The sequence below is a fragment of the Cryptosporidium ubiquitum genome, assembly GCF_001865345.1.
Source record: "Cryptosporidium ubiquitum isolate 39726 chromosome Unknown contig_3, whole genome shotgun sequence".
Classification (NCBI taxonomy): domain Eukaryota; phylum Apicomplexa; class Conoidasida; order Eucoccidiorida; family Cryptosporidiidae; genus Cryptosporidium; species Cryptosporidium ubiquitum.
The window spans coordinates 637,826-652,674 of NW_021639817.1; the positions used below are offsets into that span (position 1 = coordinate 637,826).

At 32.8% G+C, this 14,849-nt stretch overlaps 8 protein-coding genes across 8 annotated transcripts; 6 read left to right on the plus strand and 2 right to left on the minus strand.

The window, feature by feature from the left end:
* Window positions 1–61: 61 nt before the first annotated feature.
* Window positions 62–673, minus strand: cubi_03612 (uncharacterized protein; the record flags this gene model as incomplete). Its single annotated transcript, XM_029020626.1, has 1 exon — window positions 62–673. One exon carries the CDS (start codon window positions 671–673, stop codon window positions 62–64), a length of 612 nt encoding a protein of 203 aa, XP_028875070.1.
* A 265-nt stretch (window positions 674–938) lies between these two features.
* Window positions 939–1,952, plus strand: cubi_03613 (Ubc6p like ubiquiting conjugating enzyme; the record flags this gene model as incomplete). The annotated part of the gene is made up of 1 exon (XM_029020627.1): window positions 939–1,952. The coding sequence occupies one exon, from the start codon at window positions 939–941 to the stop codon at window positions 1,950–1,952; it is 1,014 nt and encodes a 337-aa protein (XP_028875071.1).
* A 302-nt stretch (window positions 1,953–2,254) lies between these two features.
* cubi_03614 (uncharacterized protein) lies at window positions 2,255–4,345 on the plus strand (the record flags this gene model as incomplete). The annotated part of the gene is made up of 1 exon (XM_029020628.1): window positions 2,255–4,345. One exon carries the CDS (start codon window positions 2,255–2,257, stop codon window positions 4,343–4,345), a length of 2,091 nt encoding a protein of 696 aa, XP_028875072.1.
* A 158-nt stretch (window positions 4,346–4,503) lies between these two features.
* cubi_03615 (uncharacterized protein) lies at window positions 4,504–5,958 on the minus strand (the record flags this gene model as incomplete). Its single annotated transcript, XM_029020629.1, has 1 exon — window positions 4,504–5,958. The coding sequence occupies one exon, from the start codon at window positions 5,956–5,958 to the stop codon at window positions 4,504–4,506; it is 1,455 nt and encodes a 484-aa protein (XP_028875073.1).
* A 199-nt stretch (window positions 5,959–6,157) lies between these two features.
* Window positions 6,158–7,984, plus strand: cubi_03616 (secreted alpha beta hydrolase family protein; the record flags this gene model as incomplete). Its single annotated transcript, XM_029020630.1, has 1 exon — window positions 6,158–7,984. One exon carries the CDS (start codon window positions 6,158–6,160, stop codon window positions 7,982–7,984), a length of 1,827 nt encoding a protein of 608 aa, XP_028875074.1.
* Window positions 7,985–8,408: 424 nt separating this feature from the next.
* Window positions 8,409–10,253, plus strand: cubi_03617 (uncharacterized protein; the record flags this gene model as incomplete). Its single annotated transcript, XM_029020631.1, has 1 exon — window positions 8,409–10,253. The coding sequence occupies one exon, from the start codon at window positions 8,409–8,411 to the stop codon at window positions 10,251–10,253; it is 1,845 nt and encodes a 614-aa protein (XP_028875075.1).
* A 517-nt stretch (window positions 10,254–10,770) lies between these two features.
* cubi_03618 (Sub2p like superfamily II helicase) lies at window positions 10,771–12,054 on the plus strand (the record flags this gene model as incomplete). Its single annotated transcript, XM_029020632.1, has 1 exon — window positions 10,771–12,054. The coding sequence occupies one exon, from the start codon at window positions 10,771–10,773 to the stop codon at window positions 12,052–12,054; it is 1,284 nt and encodes a 427-aa protein (XP_028875076.1).
* Window positions 12,055–12,890: 836 nt separating this feature from the next.
* cubi_03619 (Na-dependent inorganic phosphate cotransporter) lies at window positions 12,891–14,732 on the plus strand (the record flags this gene model as incomplete). The annotated part of the gene is made up of 1 exon (XM_029020633.1): window positions 12,891–14,732. The coding sequence occupies one exon, from the start codon at window positions 12,891–12,893 to the stop codon at window positions 14,730–14,732; it is 1,842 nt and encodes a 613-aa protein (XP_028875077.1).
* Window positions 14,733–14,849: the final 117 nt, after the last annotated feature.

The following is a 14,849-nucleotide window of genomic DNA, read 5'->3' on the forward strand; positions in this document are numbered from 1 at the left end:
CTGTATCTTTTACTTTACTAAATATGAATATAATAAGTTTCTATAATAATACATTTTAAATTTACTGTGTGATGAATTCTCTTATGGACCTTTTCAAATTTGTAAATATTTCTTTTCCTTCTAAAATATTTCCGTAAGGTGAGCACTGAAAGTAGCTCAGGCATGCTTGGATATTTCTAGTGTGATAGCTCTTGAGTTTCTCTATCAATCCAAAAATTTCACTTTGAACTTTTATGTCAGATTCAATACAATCTTTCCATTCACAAAGAAAGTCTAATATTATGTCTATAGAAACTCCAGAGCTTGAGCTTCCAATAATATTTAAATAAATCAGTTCATTATGGTTTTCAGTAAAATTAGAAAGAGAAAGATAGATTTCATCAATCCCACTGAGAACTTGGTTAATTGCCTGCATCTTTTCTATTACAATATTTTTTGAATAAGCAAGTTGGTCCTGAATAGCCTGGCCAGATCCAACAATGTAATTTTCATTCAAACTAAACATATTTAGACACAAACATGATTTTTGATTTACATATGCAGATTCTATTTTCAATGCAGAATATTTTTGTACTGTTTTTTGGAGCTCTAGCCTACTTTTTGACCATACTTCGATAAGTCTCAGAAGATCAATTAAGGGGTTATATAAAAGCTTTCTAATCTCACGATTCATTGGGTAAATTGAAATCTATTTCATATTCGTAATTATGTCTTTTTTTTCATTTTAAGAGCAAACAAATAAATTAATGAGAAAACAAAAAAAAAAAAATGGAAAGTAGGATGGCGCCGAAACTGGGGATAAAATAGTAATTTACCTTAAAAAACCAGATTTGAATCCCTAAAGACGAATATCTTTAATTAACACAAGTGAGAGAGCAGCAAAGGGGCAACAAAGATTCTATAGACTTAAAGAAAGAGATTCTTTTTTGGATCCTAAAATGCATCAAACAGGAGCAAGGGGAGTAAGTAGTTCTGGAATAACATCTGTCCAATGCTTAAGCAGGATTTTGCGAGAATATAGAGAAATACAAAAAGAGCCTAGTTCTTACTGGTGTGCATTTCCAATAAATATGGATGAACCATATGAGTGGCATTTCACCATTAAAGGTCCTGCTGGAACCGAGTTTGAGGGAGGAATGTATCACGGAAGAATATTACTGCCACATTCATATCCATTTTCCCCTCCATCTCTAATGATGTTAACAGGGAATGGCCGTTTTGAAGTTGGAAAGAAAGTATGTTTGAGTGCCAGTAACTACCACCCTGAACTTTGGCAACCTGCTTGGGGAATCAGAACCATGTTGGACGCCTTACATGCCTTTTTTCCAACACCAGGAGAAGGAGCAATACATTCTTTAGATTGGAGTCCTGAAATCAGAAAGAAATTAGCTAAGGATAGTGTTAACTGGCGCTGCAACACTTGCCAGGAAACAAATATGGAAACTCTTTCTCGTCTGTCTCCCGAGGACCAAACTACATATTCTAGAGAATCCACAACTCATAGTGAAAATCCTTTAATTCAGCATATAAATAAATGTATAAGCGAGTCTAAAACCACCGGAAATGGCGGAAACAAAGATAAAGATGCAGAAAATATCTCAGATAAAGAAGATGAACGTAAGAGTACAGAGAATAATCAGAAATTTGGCACAGAAGAATCAAAAAGTCTCGAAGTTACAGATAGGGATGAGTCTTACAACAACTTAAACAGTAAAGACCAGCCCAGTTCACAACAAGTTTCTTCAAATCAACATTTGAGAACCGGTGAAATTCCTCCAAACAGGCTCCCTCCGAGGATTTCTCAGCAAAGTATTGCTTGGAGCCTAATACTTGTAAAAAAACCTTCAAACATTTTGGAAGGAGTGGCAACTCTAATAGATTTACTTATTGGTGTTTTATTGATCACAATATTTTTGCTTTCTATCAGATTGTTTTCTACCTTTATATTATAGAATAAAATATATATTATATTTTTGGCCAGAGAGTTCTCATTAATTCTATGTTTGTTCTGATTATTTTCCTTTTCTTTCCGGGTCTGATATCGTTTCTATGTGGATTTATGTATTATTAATATTTTTGGTTTAACAAATGAACATTTTTCAAGTTATTTCACGAGTAGAATTTAAACAAAGTGTGAATCAAATATCTTAAGTTACATTTTCTCTAAATATTACAATCAACATGTTGGCGCCAAAATGTGAGGACATCTTGAAAAATAACTCAAGACTTAACATACTTGAGAAAATATTTAGAAATGCTGGAGGAAGAGTATGATAGGGTTGTGCAGCTTTTTTTGGAATGGTTTGGAATGACTTATTTGGAGAATGAAGAATTCAAAAAGTCAAATAAGGATTTAGAGATGCTACAACAAATTGTTATTCCAACAATATATAAGACGTTTAAAAAAATAACAACAACTTACAGTGAGCTTATAGAATTATGCATGAACTCAGAGAAGAGCAAAAAGATTTTTCAAAAGAGAGAAGAAATAGGCAAACTTTATAGACAATATTTCAGATTTTTAGTATTTTTAACTAGGCTTTTTCTACTTTTAATTCAGGAAATTGGTGGTGGAACAGCCAAAGAAAATGAATATGGAGGAGAGTATTCTATCACAAGTTTTCCAGTTAAAGTTATTCACGAGCTTTTAGGATCACCTGGGACAAAAGAGTGCATCATATTTTTAATGGACTTGGCTTTGTTACAAGGTAATAAGTTGTTATCTGATCAATTATTTGATTACTTGGTGGGGTTTCCAAATAGCATTCAAAAAGAGTGTTATTTAGTAAGAAAGAAACTAACAGAATCTGCTAACCACTCATTTAATCATCAGTTATTGTCAATAACTAATAACTTCGATTGCTCTAATTACTTTACGGGATTATCTGAGAAGGAAGAATCTATCGTAGTTATACTTTTTAAAATCAAAAACTTGATGAGGAATCTTTGGAAGGTTGATAAAAGCTATATAGATTTAATGGTTTGGTGGCAAAAAAACTACATGGAAATGGTCAATTCTATTAAGGGCCTAGAACTTTCCGAACTATATGATCAGTTGGAAAATACCAGAATTGAAGACCTTCCTATTTCAATATTCTTTGAGTCCAATGAATATTGGGAACTATCAACTCTTTGCGGAATGACAGGGTACGTTTTGTATATAACATATCAGTTCATATTAGATGGAAACGAACAAGTTGAGGAAGCAGTAACATCATTTCATTTTGAGAATCAAGGTTATTCTGTTTCTGAACTCGTCAAAGAAGCTATCAAATTCTCAATCTTATCTATTCTACTTGATCCTGCTAATTACAAAGCTGCCTGGCTCCTTAGTCTATTGCATTTATATCCAACAGAACAGTTCTCTTTAATATATTCCTTAAAGTTTACCAGACTAACATTAAACTTGAACTCTTCTTTTGATGATTCTTGGGTTCTGTATTCCCTGCTGTGGACTAGTGCTATAAGACACGATGCCTGCCATTCAAAACCTTCAATTAGTAATTCCGAATTATCCAGCCCTGAAGGAACTGAGAATGAAGATTTTGTCTGTGATCAACTAAAAAAAATATCTCCCATTTCAATCACCACCAAAATAATGTCACTTGCATCTAAAAACGACAACCTTAAAATCCCACTCAAATTTATTTACCTTGGATACAACATTTTTCAGATACTCAGGGACAGAGAAAGTAATGATGATCTATGCTATGGAGTTATTTCAGATATTCTTGAATTAAACCAGTGGATTTCAAAGCGTCAGAAGATTCAAAGAGAAAAAGAAGCGGAGTTAGAAAGGTCACCAAGCATGTCTAGTGTTAGTGTATCCCCATCAAATAAAAGCAAAAAGAGTAAAGATGCTAAGCAAATTTATTTAGACCAGGTTGGGAGATCTGCTCCAGAATTAGACTCAGACTTTTCACCTCTAATAAACCACCCTCTTTTGTTTAAGCTTCAGTTACTTATTTGGAGCTTGAAGTTAAAGCAATTCCTAAAAAATGATGGAGTCCACATTTGTAATGAGTTTATAATCAAACAACTCAATGAATTCCTTCAGCTTCAAAAGGAGATATTAGACAAAGATATAGATATACTTGATGAACTCCACATACATACACATGTTAGATCCTATATAAAAATGCAAATAGATCGATTTTCTTTATTATTAAATAATTACAAATCACGAGAGTCTAGCCTTTCCGAAAGTTCATACTATTCTAATTGGCAAGAATATGAAAGATATTTGGAAAATCTACTGTTTTCTCAAACACAGTCTAAGTCTTTATTTGAAACTGATCTGATCGACTGGAGAATGTTACTTTCTCCCATACAAAACTTATATTAAAAGAAAACTTTAAAATTAGAGTTAAAATACAATTATGAAACTTTGCCAAACTGATTAGATTAAAACTTCAAACGCAATAAATTTTTAACTTTTAGAACAAAATTTGATTTATTTAAATAATTAGATAAGATTTTGAGCTTCAAAATACTTTAAAAAATTTATTCTTCAATTGGAAAAAGTTCGGAGCCTATAGTACTGGGTGGATTCCCGTTATTATCAAATATACATTCATTAATAGAAGTAAAATTATTATTCCAACCTTTCTGTAATCCAGATCTCAACATATAGAGAATGCCTGTAAGATTGTTTCCATCAAACGCATTTTTAGGGAATTGTTTGTATTCCTCAATACTTGGTGATATATAATATCTCAAATTAATTTTTGGATACCTACAAAGAACATTTTTTAAAAGCTTCAATCCTCTGACTTGAGAATGAAGAATAGCAAAACTTCTTGATAACAACTTTGTAAAAGTTATTTCTTGAGTTTCAGTAGCAGGCTCTTCATCATTAACTTTTGATCCAGTATCTGGGAAAGTCTCAATTGCATCAATAACGACATCCTCTTGTCTTTTTGCAAGGCCTAATTTGAAACAAGCTTGAATAGAGTGTTCAATATTCATGTTCATAACAATCCCACCATCCATATAATGTGATCCATTAATAAGGACAGGTGAAAACGCACCAGGTACCGATGTAGAAGCAAGTGTTGCATTAATTAGATCAGGTAGTTTTGTAGAACTAGAATTCCATGAAATATATTCACCATCTTCATATCTTACAGCGGATACCAAGACTTCTCGTCTTTTAATTTTCAATGTACTATTGTTAGCCATTTCTCTTTTCATTTGAACATAAGTTTCGTTTTTATAAGGTTCAATTAGGTGGCCAAAAGTATCGTTTAGATAAAAATATAGAGGAGTGTGGTCACAAATTGAATTTCTAGGCCTTTTTTTTGATCCAAAAAATCCTCCTATGTACTGAGTAGCAAATTTGATGACATTTTTCCAAATAGGAAGAGTACAATCAGAAAGATAGTCTTGTCTAATGTTAGACCAGAGACTCCAGAGATGATTTACATAGGGAAATTCTTCACCAGGCTCATGGAATAACCCAGCAAGAGCTAAAATCCCTCCAATAGAGACACCTCCAATGACATCCCATCTAAGGGTGTTGTTGTATTTAGTGATATGTTGTCCCAATAAACCTCTCAAAACTCCTGTCTGCCAAGCCCCTCTGTTTGCTCCTCCAGAAAGTAAAAGAACATAACATTTATCTTCTTTTGATCTATAGTAGAACTCTGGGATTTCCTTTAATTCGCATATCATTTCAGATGAATTTTTTAAGTTATCACTCAAATTCGAGTCAATTATGTTTGGTGAGTAACCTTCTTTTTCAAACTGAGGAACTAGTAGCTTATAAATCATACTGTTGTTGTTTCTGAGAGCAATTTCCTCAAAGAGGTACTGGGCCTTTTCAATTTCTTCTGTAAAGTTTGTAAAAAGTTGGCGTCTGTTAGCTTGATCATTACAATTGAACCTGAAATTGAATGCCACAATTGTGTTAATTTGGTAAATAAAATAAAGAAGAAATAAGAAACATAAATTCCCCATATTTTTGATATTAAACAGAATTTAGCTCCTCAAGTTGGTTATTCTGGCTTATTCCGTTACTTATGCTAATATCAATAGGAACCTTCTAAAAGTTTAGGCGCGCATCTATTAATACATATTAAAGGTACCTAAATATAAAATATAAAATATAATAGTCCTTTCTGTAGGAGATCAAATTATTGAGAAGTACTTTTGGAATATGTTTAGATGGAAGACATTGATTATCTTAATCGTTTTAGTTTTAACATTTGTGAATCAAGATTGGACACGCAAATTAAATTTTTATGTTAAGGCTATCCCTTTAAAGAAAACGGAGCTCCTCTCAACTGAGCAATGTAATCTGGTTTACGAAAAAATTGAGATTTCGACTTTAAGCTATTTGTTTGATAAGAACCGGGAAATTTGCAAGAGTAGAGACAACTCAGACATATCATGGCAGAAAAAGTTACTAAAGGCAGCTCAGCCTCCATACTTGGAATTTCATAATGAGATCTACCCATCAAAGATGAACTTAGAAATGGAATATTTGGCGGAAAAAAACAGATCTGCTATGCTTTCCAGTATGGGAACAGGAGATGACCATTCTAAATGCTTTATTTTAGGTTTTTCTGGCTATGGAAATAGAGGAATGTGGTCGGCAGCAGTAGCCAAGGGTCTTGCATCCCAGTTCTTTGATAATAACGTACCTCTTAGGTGGGATATAGTTGCTGGAATTTCATCTGGCGGTTTTAATGCCTTAATATCATCACACTTTGTTCCAGGTGGTAATCTAATTGAAACCTCACTTCAAAATAAGTCTAGATTGTTTAATTCTACCAACTTGGCACAGAAATTCTTTAATAATACATTCATTTTCGATGACATGAGTAGTAGAGATGATTCTGTTTGCTCTAATGGTGATAAGGACATTAAATTTGAGTTTTGGTTGAATTTTGGGAAAAAAGACAAGAAGAATGTTAAATGTTATTCTAATTCAAACAACATCAATATTAATGAAATTTATCTTTCTGGGGATCTTAAAAAAATAGAAAATGAATTAAGTTTTACTAATTACTTATATGAAATCTACATGAGAGCTAACCCAAATGTTGTTAATGATGACTGTACTGTTCCTACCTCTCAAGATTCAACCAAATGGTGGTCAACTATTCTTCATACCTTTACCAATTTTGGAAAGAAACCTATCAGCAGCTTTTGTACCATGAGAGGATGGAAAAAGTTTTATAGAGATTCAATGCTTAAGCTTATGAGCAAGAAAAGAGAAGCTCTTGTGAGTGCTTCCAGACTTTTTGACGGAACTCTAATTCATTGGAGCCTTCAATATATTATTTCTCAAATCTACAATAGAAATATTAGCAAACAAAAAAATAGCAATAGTAATGCTAGTGAAGGAAATACTGAATGGATAGAGATTTCTGAGGATGATGCTTCCAAACTTGCTGATATTGCAACAGCTAGCAATGCAGTCTCTGGAGTTTATATGCCAATCGGAGTCAATAATGAATACTTTGTTTGGGGTGGATTAAGGGGAGAGGCTAATCTTGAAGCTGCTATAGAAAGGTGTAAAGAAATTAAGCCTGGAATTAACGAGGAAGATATAGTTATTGACTTCATTACAGGGTCCTATTATAGAGAGGAAATTTTCTTGTCAGGGTCATACGTTGAGTTACTAGGAAAAGAGCACTACTTTGGTAAAATCTTTAGAAAAATTAAAAACTATTTTCATAAAACAAATGAATATGCTAGGCCAGACCCTCCTCAGTTGTTTGAACTATTTAATAGAGCGTGGGAGTTTATTACTGCTTCTTCTAGGGGAATGTTTCCAATTAAAGCACTAAAAAGAAAATATCCAAAGGTAAAGTTAAGATTCATTATCAGACCAAAAACACTCAGGTTCTTCCCTAAAAGTTCTTATTACTTCCCTGGATATAAAGAAAAGATTCTGATAATGACAGATGGATATTATATGGGATACAATGCTATAATTATTGATTCTGATTCAATTGAAACAAAAAATTCCGTATAACTGTAGATATTTTTAGTAACAAAAATTTTCAAAAAACACAATAAAATTTAGTTTAGAATATAAAACAACATTTATATACATTATTTCATGTATAGATTCTCATAAAATTTTTCTTCTATGATTTTTATTAAAATCCTCTTTTTACTTTTTTTTATCGTAAAGAGACACGTTACCTATTATTTCAACATACCGGCATGCCGGTATTGCATTTATTTAATAACCCAAAAAATTAAGAAAAAATTGCACTCATGAAATAGAAGTAAAAACCAATCAAAAATTCAATTTTTTTAGTTCAAAACTGTGAATATCATTGAGAAATTTTCTTAAAGCATTTGGATATTGAATTCATAAAGAAATAGTTATAAATTTTTGTTTTTACTTATTTAATTCGTTAATATTAATACTTAGAATATTTTCAATAGGAATGGCTGTCTCTACAAATGAAGAAATTTCGTTGATTTCTTCCTTTGCATTGGTTTGCTCAGCATCAATTGGTACTGGAGTTTTAATTCTCAGTTATGGAGTGATGCAGGCAGGCCTTGCACTTGGAAGCTTATTTATGGTGCTTGCTTCAATATGTGGATCTTTAACAGAATCTATTATTATTGTCTCTGCATTGAAGCTAAATGCAAAAAGCCTGACAAGTTTGATAGCTAGGGCAGTTGCATACTCTGTAATTCGGAAAAAGAGACAAATAATGAAGAAAAGGCGTGCTCACTCAAAGGCTGAAGAAGGAAAAGGTAGCTTCATTATTGACTCTAATAGTGACTCTAGTATTATAAAAAAGAACTTTGGTAGGAAAGTTGTAGGTAGTCGCAAAAAGTTAGGTAAGAGTGTCGTGGAAGAAGATCAAGCAGCACTTTTAGATTCTTCAAGCGAAAAAAGTAATCAAGGACATGCTAATTGGAATGAGGTTTCAGATCTAGAAAGTACAGTTAGTGACTTGGACTGTGTAAGAAATGTACTGTTGAATAATTCATTGCTTTTTGATGACTTCAGACAAGAATTAAAGAAAAAACTAATGCTTCATTCTCGAGTTTTAAATATTTTAGTAATAATTACGATTGGGTATTGCATACCAACTTATTTCATCTTGTTCACAGATTATGTAGAGGAGCTTTTCGTTCAGTTAATCCACACTCTATCTATTAGTTTCGCAGACTCAAGCTCTGTTTTGGGTATAATTTCTTTCATGGACTCTATAAATAATAAAGTAGCTCTTAATTTCCTTTGCTTTATTCTGGTATTTTATACATCCTACCAACCAGACATCTCTAAGATAGCAAAGCTAGGGTTTCTTTCACTATTTTCATTCATCATTTTTCTGTTTGCTGTACTTTACAGGTACTTTATTTACCCTTTTGAAGGAGTTATGGGTACTCCTGCTGAGAATTATGAAATTGGGCCTCATATGGGAATTCTTCAAGCTTTTAAAGTGTTTAACTATGCAATTTACTGCTTTTACTCCCATTTAATTTGTATTCAGGCTGTTACATCCGTGAAAAATATAACTTACAAAAAGGGAATCTTCATTGCAATGGGAACAACAGCACTAATGCTTTTTATTTGTTTGTCTCTCTCAACAGTTCTTAACTTCAGCTTTGGTACCGCACTTCTTCCAAATCCAACTTTGAATTACTCTCCACTTGACTCGGTGATTGCCCTTGCTAGATTCGTATCTGCATTAACAATGCTCGTAGTCATTCCAATGCATGTAATTCCGTTCATTGACTCCATTTTTAACATATATTTTCTTGACAGATTTGCCGAGGACATGGTCGAGGAGGTTGAAGAAGCAATGATAATATGCGATAAAAATCAAGAGAAAAACAAAAACCGACACAGCCAACATAGTGTCAGCTCATATTTTACACTTTTTGATGATGGTTTCAAATCAAAAAATAATAAACATGAAAAAGAACAGGTAAATTCATGCAGAAAAGGCAATTCATCAATAAAATCAAACTTTACTGGCAAGTTATTCCGCTCTATTTACTTTAGAATTGTTGCAACTCTTATATTCCTGCTTTTCTGCATACTATTTGCTCTTTTAGCCAAGAATGCCGCTCAATACATAGAGCTTTTTGCAGGATTTATTGATACCTTCATTATTATTGTATACCCATTATATATTTATATAAGTCTGTGGAGGCACAAAATGCCACTGTTTGCAAATATAATAATTATTGGATATCTTGTATTTTACGAAATTTGTGCATTAATTGCAGGTATTTATACTGTATATGAACATGTTTTCCATATCCATTAACTGTAATAGCACACATATAACCAAAGATTCGTGGAATTAACAAATATATTTAAATAAATAGGTATCTCTCATCCTCTAAAACTACAAACTATTATAATGGGTAATACAATTTAATCTTAAAATTACTTAATTTTTATTCTGTTTTTTTTTCCGATACTTTACCTATTTTTACCCCTCATGAATTAGTGCATTTATTGTTTAAAGAAATAATTCTTAATAGGGAGTTGGCGCCTAAAAATTAGTTATGTTGGAGGTATTTATGTAATAGTATTTATATATTAAAATATAGTATGGAAATTGAAATAAATAAATAGGAAAGACATATAAGCATAAAAAGATAATAAACTATACATAAGTATGAGTTATATAATATTAATTATTAAATAATTAATATTTCTGTAAAATATAGAAGATCTTGACTGGCCCATATATCGGACCACTTTTTTAGCATAAAAATTCCAGAAAAAGTAATAAGTACATTATTTGTATTTATAATTAAATTAAGTTTTTAGATAAAATGTCTGTTCAAAATACTGAGGAATTAGTAGACTACGAGGAGGAAGAGACCACAACAAGAATTGAGGAGGAGTCTAGAGCAGATGAAGGATCTAAGGTGGGCAGAGGTAATTACGTAGCTATTCACGCATCTGGTTTTAGGGACTTTTTTTTGAAACCAGAATTAATTAGAGCCATAGGAGATGCAGGGTTTGAACATCCTTCTGAAGTACAGCACGAGACAATTCCTCATGCTATCACAGGCGTTGACATTTTATGTCAAGCCAAATCGGGAATGGGGAAGACAGCAGTTTTTGTTTTGTCAATTCTTCAGCAATTAAATCCTGACGAGGAGAGTAAGAATGTTGAATGTATTTGTATTGGACATACTAGAGAATTAGCTTTCCAAGTTAAGAACGAGTTTGATAGATTTTCAAAGTACCTTAAAAATGTGAAGCCTCAAGTAGTTTATGGAGGTATCCCAATACAGAAAGATATTGACATGCTTTCAAGTTCTACGCCGAATATCCTAATTGGTACTCCTGGAAGAATAATTGCATTAATTAGGCAGAAGAAGTTAGTCACTGAGGGAATTGCTCATTTTGTTTTGGATGAATGTGATAAGTGCTTGGAGTCTCTTGATATGAGAAAAGACGTCCAGGAGATCTTCATGAGTACTCCAAGAAAAAAGCAGGTAATGATGTTCAGTGCTACAATGACGAAGGAGATCAGAGATGTTTGCAGAAAGTTTATGCAAAACCCAGTAGAGATTTTTGTTGATGACGAGACAAAGTTGACATTACACGGTTTACTACAATACTACGTAAAGTTAGGTGAATCTGAGAAGAATAGAAAACTCAACGATTTACTTGACCAATTGGAGTTTAACCAAGTGATTATTTTTGTAAAGAGTGTCTCTAGAGCTCAAGCACTACATAAACTTTTAACAGAATGTAGCTTTCCATCAATTTGTATTCATGCAGCTCTTAGTCAACAAGAAAGAATCTCAAGATACCAGCAATTCAAGAACTTTGAGAAGAGAATTATGGTTGCAACCGACTTATTTGGAAGAGGTATTGATATTGAAAGAGTTAACATTGTAATTAATTACGATATGCCCGAAAATACGGATTCTTATCTTCATAGGGTTGGAAGAGCCGGTAGATTTGGTACAAAGGGTCTTGCAATTACCATGGTTTCTTCCCAGACAGACTCTCAAGTACTTAACGATGTACAGAGCAGATTTGAAGTCAACATTGCTGAAATGCCAAACCAGATTGATACTTCCTCCTATATCAATCAGTGAGCTTTTTAATGACTATAGACAGAATTCCACTGCATAAATCTTATGGATTAAATCTCTCTGGCGATAGTCTCCATGGTGGTTTTTTAAAAAAGCAAATGCGTTAAACCACCTTTTTGCTTCTTTGAATGAATAGTGCTATTTACTTATGGAAATATCACAATGCTGACTCAATTCGTCCTAAGTACTAATTAATCAAACTATTTGGCCATTTGCTACTTGGGAATGGCATCTCACCCATTATTACATTTTTTCCCTGCTCCAATATGCTATTCTTCTTTACTTGTATAGCTACTAAGACAACACAAAATTTTTGATTGACAATGAATTATTGTCAAGAATAGGAGATAGTAGAATGGTTTAAAAATATTGAGAGATGTTGAGAGATACCGAGAAATATCGAAAAGATTATAAATGCATATTCTTGTAATCAAACAACTAGCTTATTTTGACTAGTATTAATTCAATTACTAAAGTAGTTAAGGGTTTTGCCCAGCCCAGCAAATTTGCCTTAAAAGTTTAATTATTGCCTTAAATTTCCATTTTATTACTTTGAGTTTTTCTCCGCCATGCACAGCTTCCGCTTTATTCCAACAATTATGTTATCATAAAGTGATTTACCGCCAAAACTGTCTGAATTTTTTTCCACGTAAATTCGAGGTTTAGAATTTGTGTTAAATGACATATAAATAAATAAGGATTTTTGTGTGCTAAATTAAAATTTTTAATCTAAGGATCTTGAGTAAAAAATAGAATATATAAGAGAATCTTCAGAGATAAAATTGGAGATATGTCATTTGAAGTATAATTTTTTTTGAAATAAAAGGTCAAAAATTAAGATGATTCCAGAAACTAGATTGGAGGGAGCAATGCCCTCGACTGATATGCTGGATGAAAATCCAACTGTTTCAACTGAGTGCTCCAACTCCGAGACTTCCCCTATTGCATCATGTAACAATTATGTTTTAAAAAAAAAAGATTTGGAGAGAGAAGATTTGCAAGATGAGTGCGATTATAGGAGAAATTTCTCGGATGTGCCCAATTTTGAGTATGGTAGCAACTCTCCTCTAGATTTAAAAAGCAAACAAGAAGCAACTGCCATCTCATGTATTTCACTGGTTTCAATGCTTATGTTCTCCATATTTCTTTGTTATGCTGATAGAATAATTATGCCCTCTTGCATTAAAAGCATAAGCGAAGAGTTTGGATTTAACAAATCTGATCAGGGATTTATCCTCGGACTTTTTTACGGGGGTTATATTTGGACTCAAATTATAGGTGGATATATTTCAGACACTAGTAAATTAGGTGGGAAAGGTGTATTATTCTTTGGAGTAACATTTTGGAGTCTTTGCATGATATTTACTTCGTTTCTTTCATATATGGGTATTACTGGCTTCATTATTTGCAGAATTTTTCTTGGAGTCGGAGAAGGAGTTTCTTTTCCTGCATTAAACTCCATTGTTGGCCATCATATACCTTCTAAGTACTCTTCAACTGTAATTTCCATTATAATCGCAAGCTCCTTCATTGGTGGAGGATTTGCTGCCTTTGTTACCCCCCCTATGATACTGTCTCTGGGATGGAGAGGCCCATTCTATGTATTTGGATTGATAGGAGTCTTCTGGTCAATTGTCTGGTTATTTTTGGATGTTAAGAGTCTAAGTTGGACTAACAAACCAAGTATTTATGAGTTTTATGATACCAAGGAGAAAAACGATTTAGAAATCCAGCTTCCGGACTTTCAATTTAAGAAAAAATTATCATTTGAAATTAGTCCCAAGTATCAAGCAAAGACTGATTTACTTGGTTCATTCTCTATTGGACTTGATTGTTTAAATAAGCATGAAGACGAGAAGAGAGATTCTTCTATTGAATATAATATTGAGAATTTACAAGAGAAGAAAAGCAGATATTGGCCAATATTTAACTTTGTAAAAGTCCTTCTATTGAATAAAAGCATATTTGCTATAATTGTCGCTCAATATTGTCATGGATGGACCCAGTTTGGTTTTGTTACTTGGATGCCTATATATTTCACAGATGTATGCAAAGTTAACTCAGCATATCTTGGGTACTACACAACTCCACCATGGGTATTGCAGGCATTTTTTGTCATATTCTTTGGTTTCCTGGCTGATAAGCTTGTTTCCTCTTCGATTAAGCCGATTATTGTCAGGAAATTATTCCAATCTGTGAGTATGTTTGTTGGGGCAGGGTGCCAGCTTGCATTGGTTCTTCTAAATAATATGGGATTAACTTCCGCCTCCTACGCAATTATGGTGATTTCTTTGATGTTTATTTTTAATACAATGAGTGGAGGAGGAGTAACTGTCTATCAATTTGATATTGCTCCAGAGTTCCCAGCTGTTGTTTATGCAATTGGAAATACATTTGGAACAATTGCAGGATTATTTTCTGTTTCTCTTACAGGTCTTATCTTGAATAGATCAGAGGTAAACCTTCAGGTAATTGGAAGTGAGTTAGGTGGTTCCGTATTAATCGAAAGATGGAAGTGGGTTTTGGCTATTTATGCGATACACAATATAATTGGAGGACTTTTGTTTGTGCTTCTTGCTGATGAAAGGCAAATCTCTCTAAATAAGCAAATTAAAAGTAATGAGGGAGATGCAGTTTCTCAGCTTAGCATAGCTAAGGGCGAAAATATTAATGAAATATAGAGGGACTAGCACCTACCTATATTTGAATAATTATATATACTAAATATATAGTTTTATTAGAATATATATAATATACTAGTCATTCAGACTAAGGGAAGAATTCATTATATTAAATTT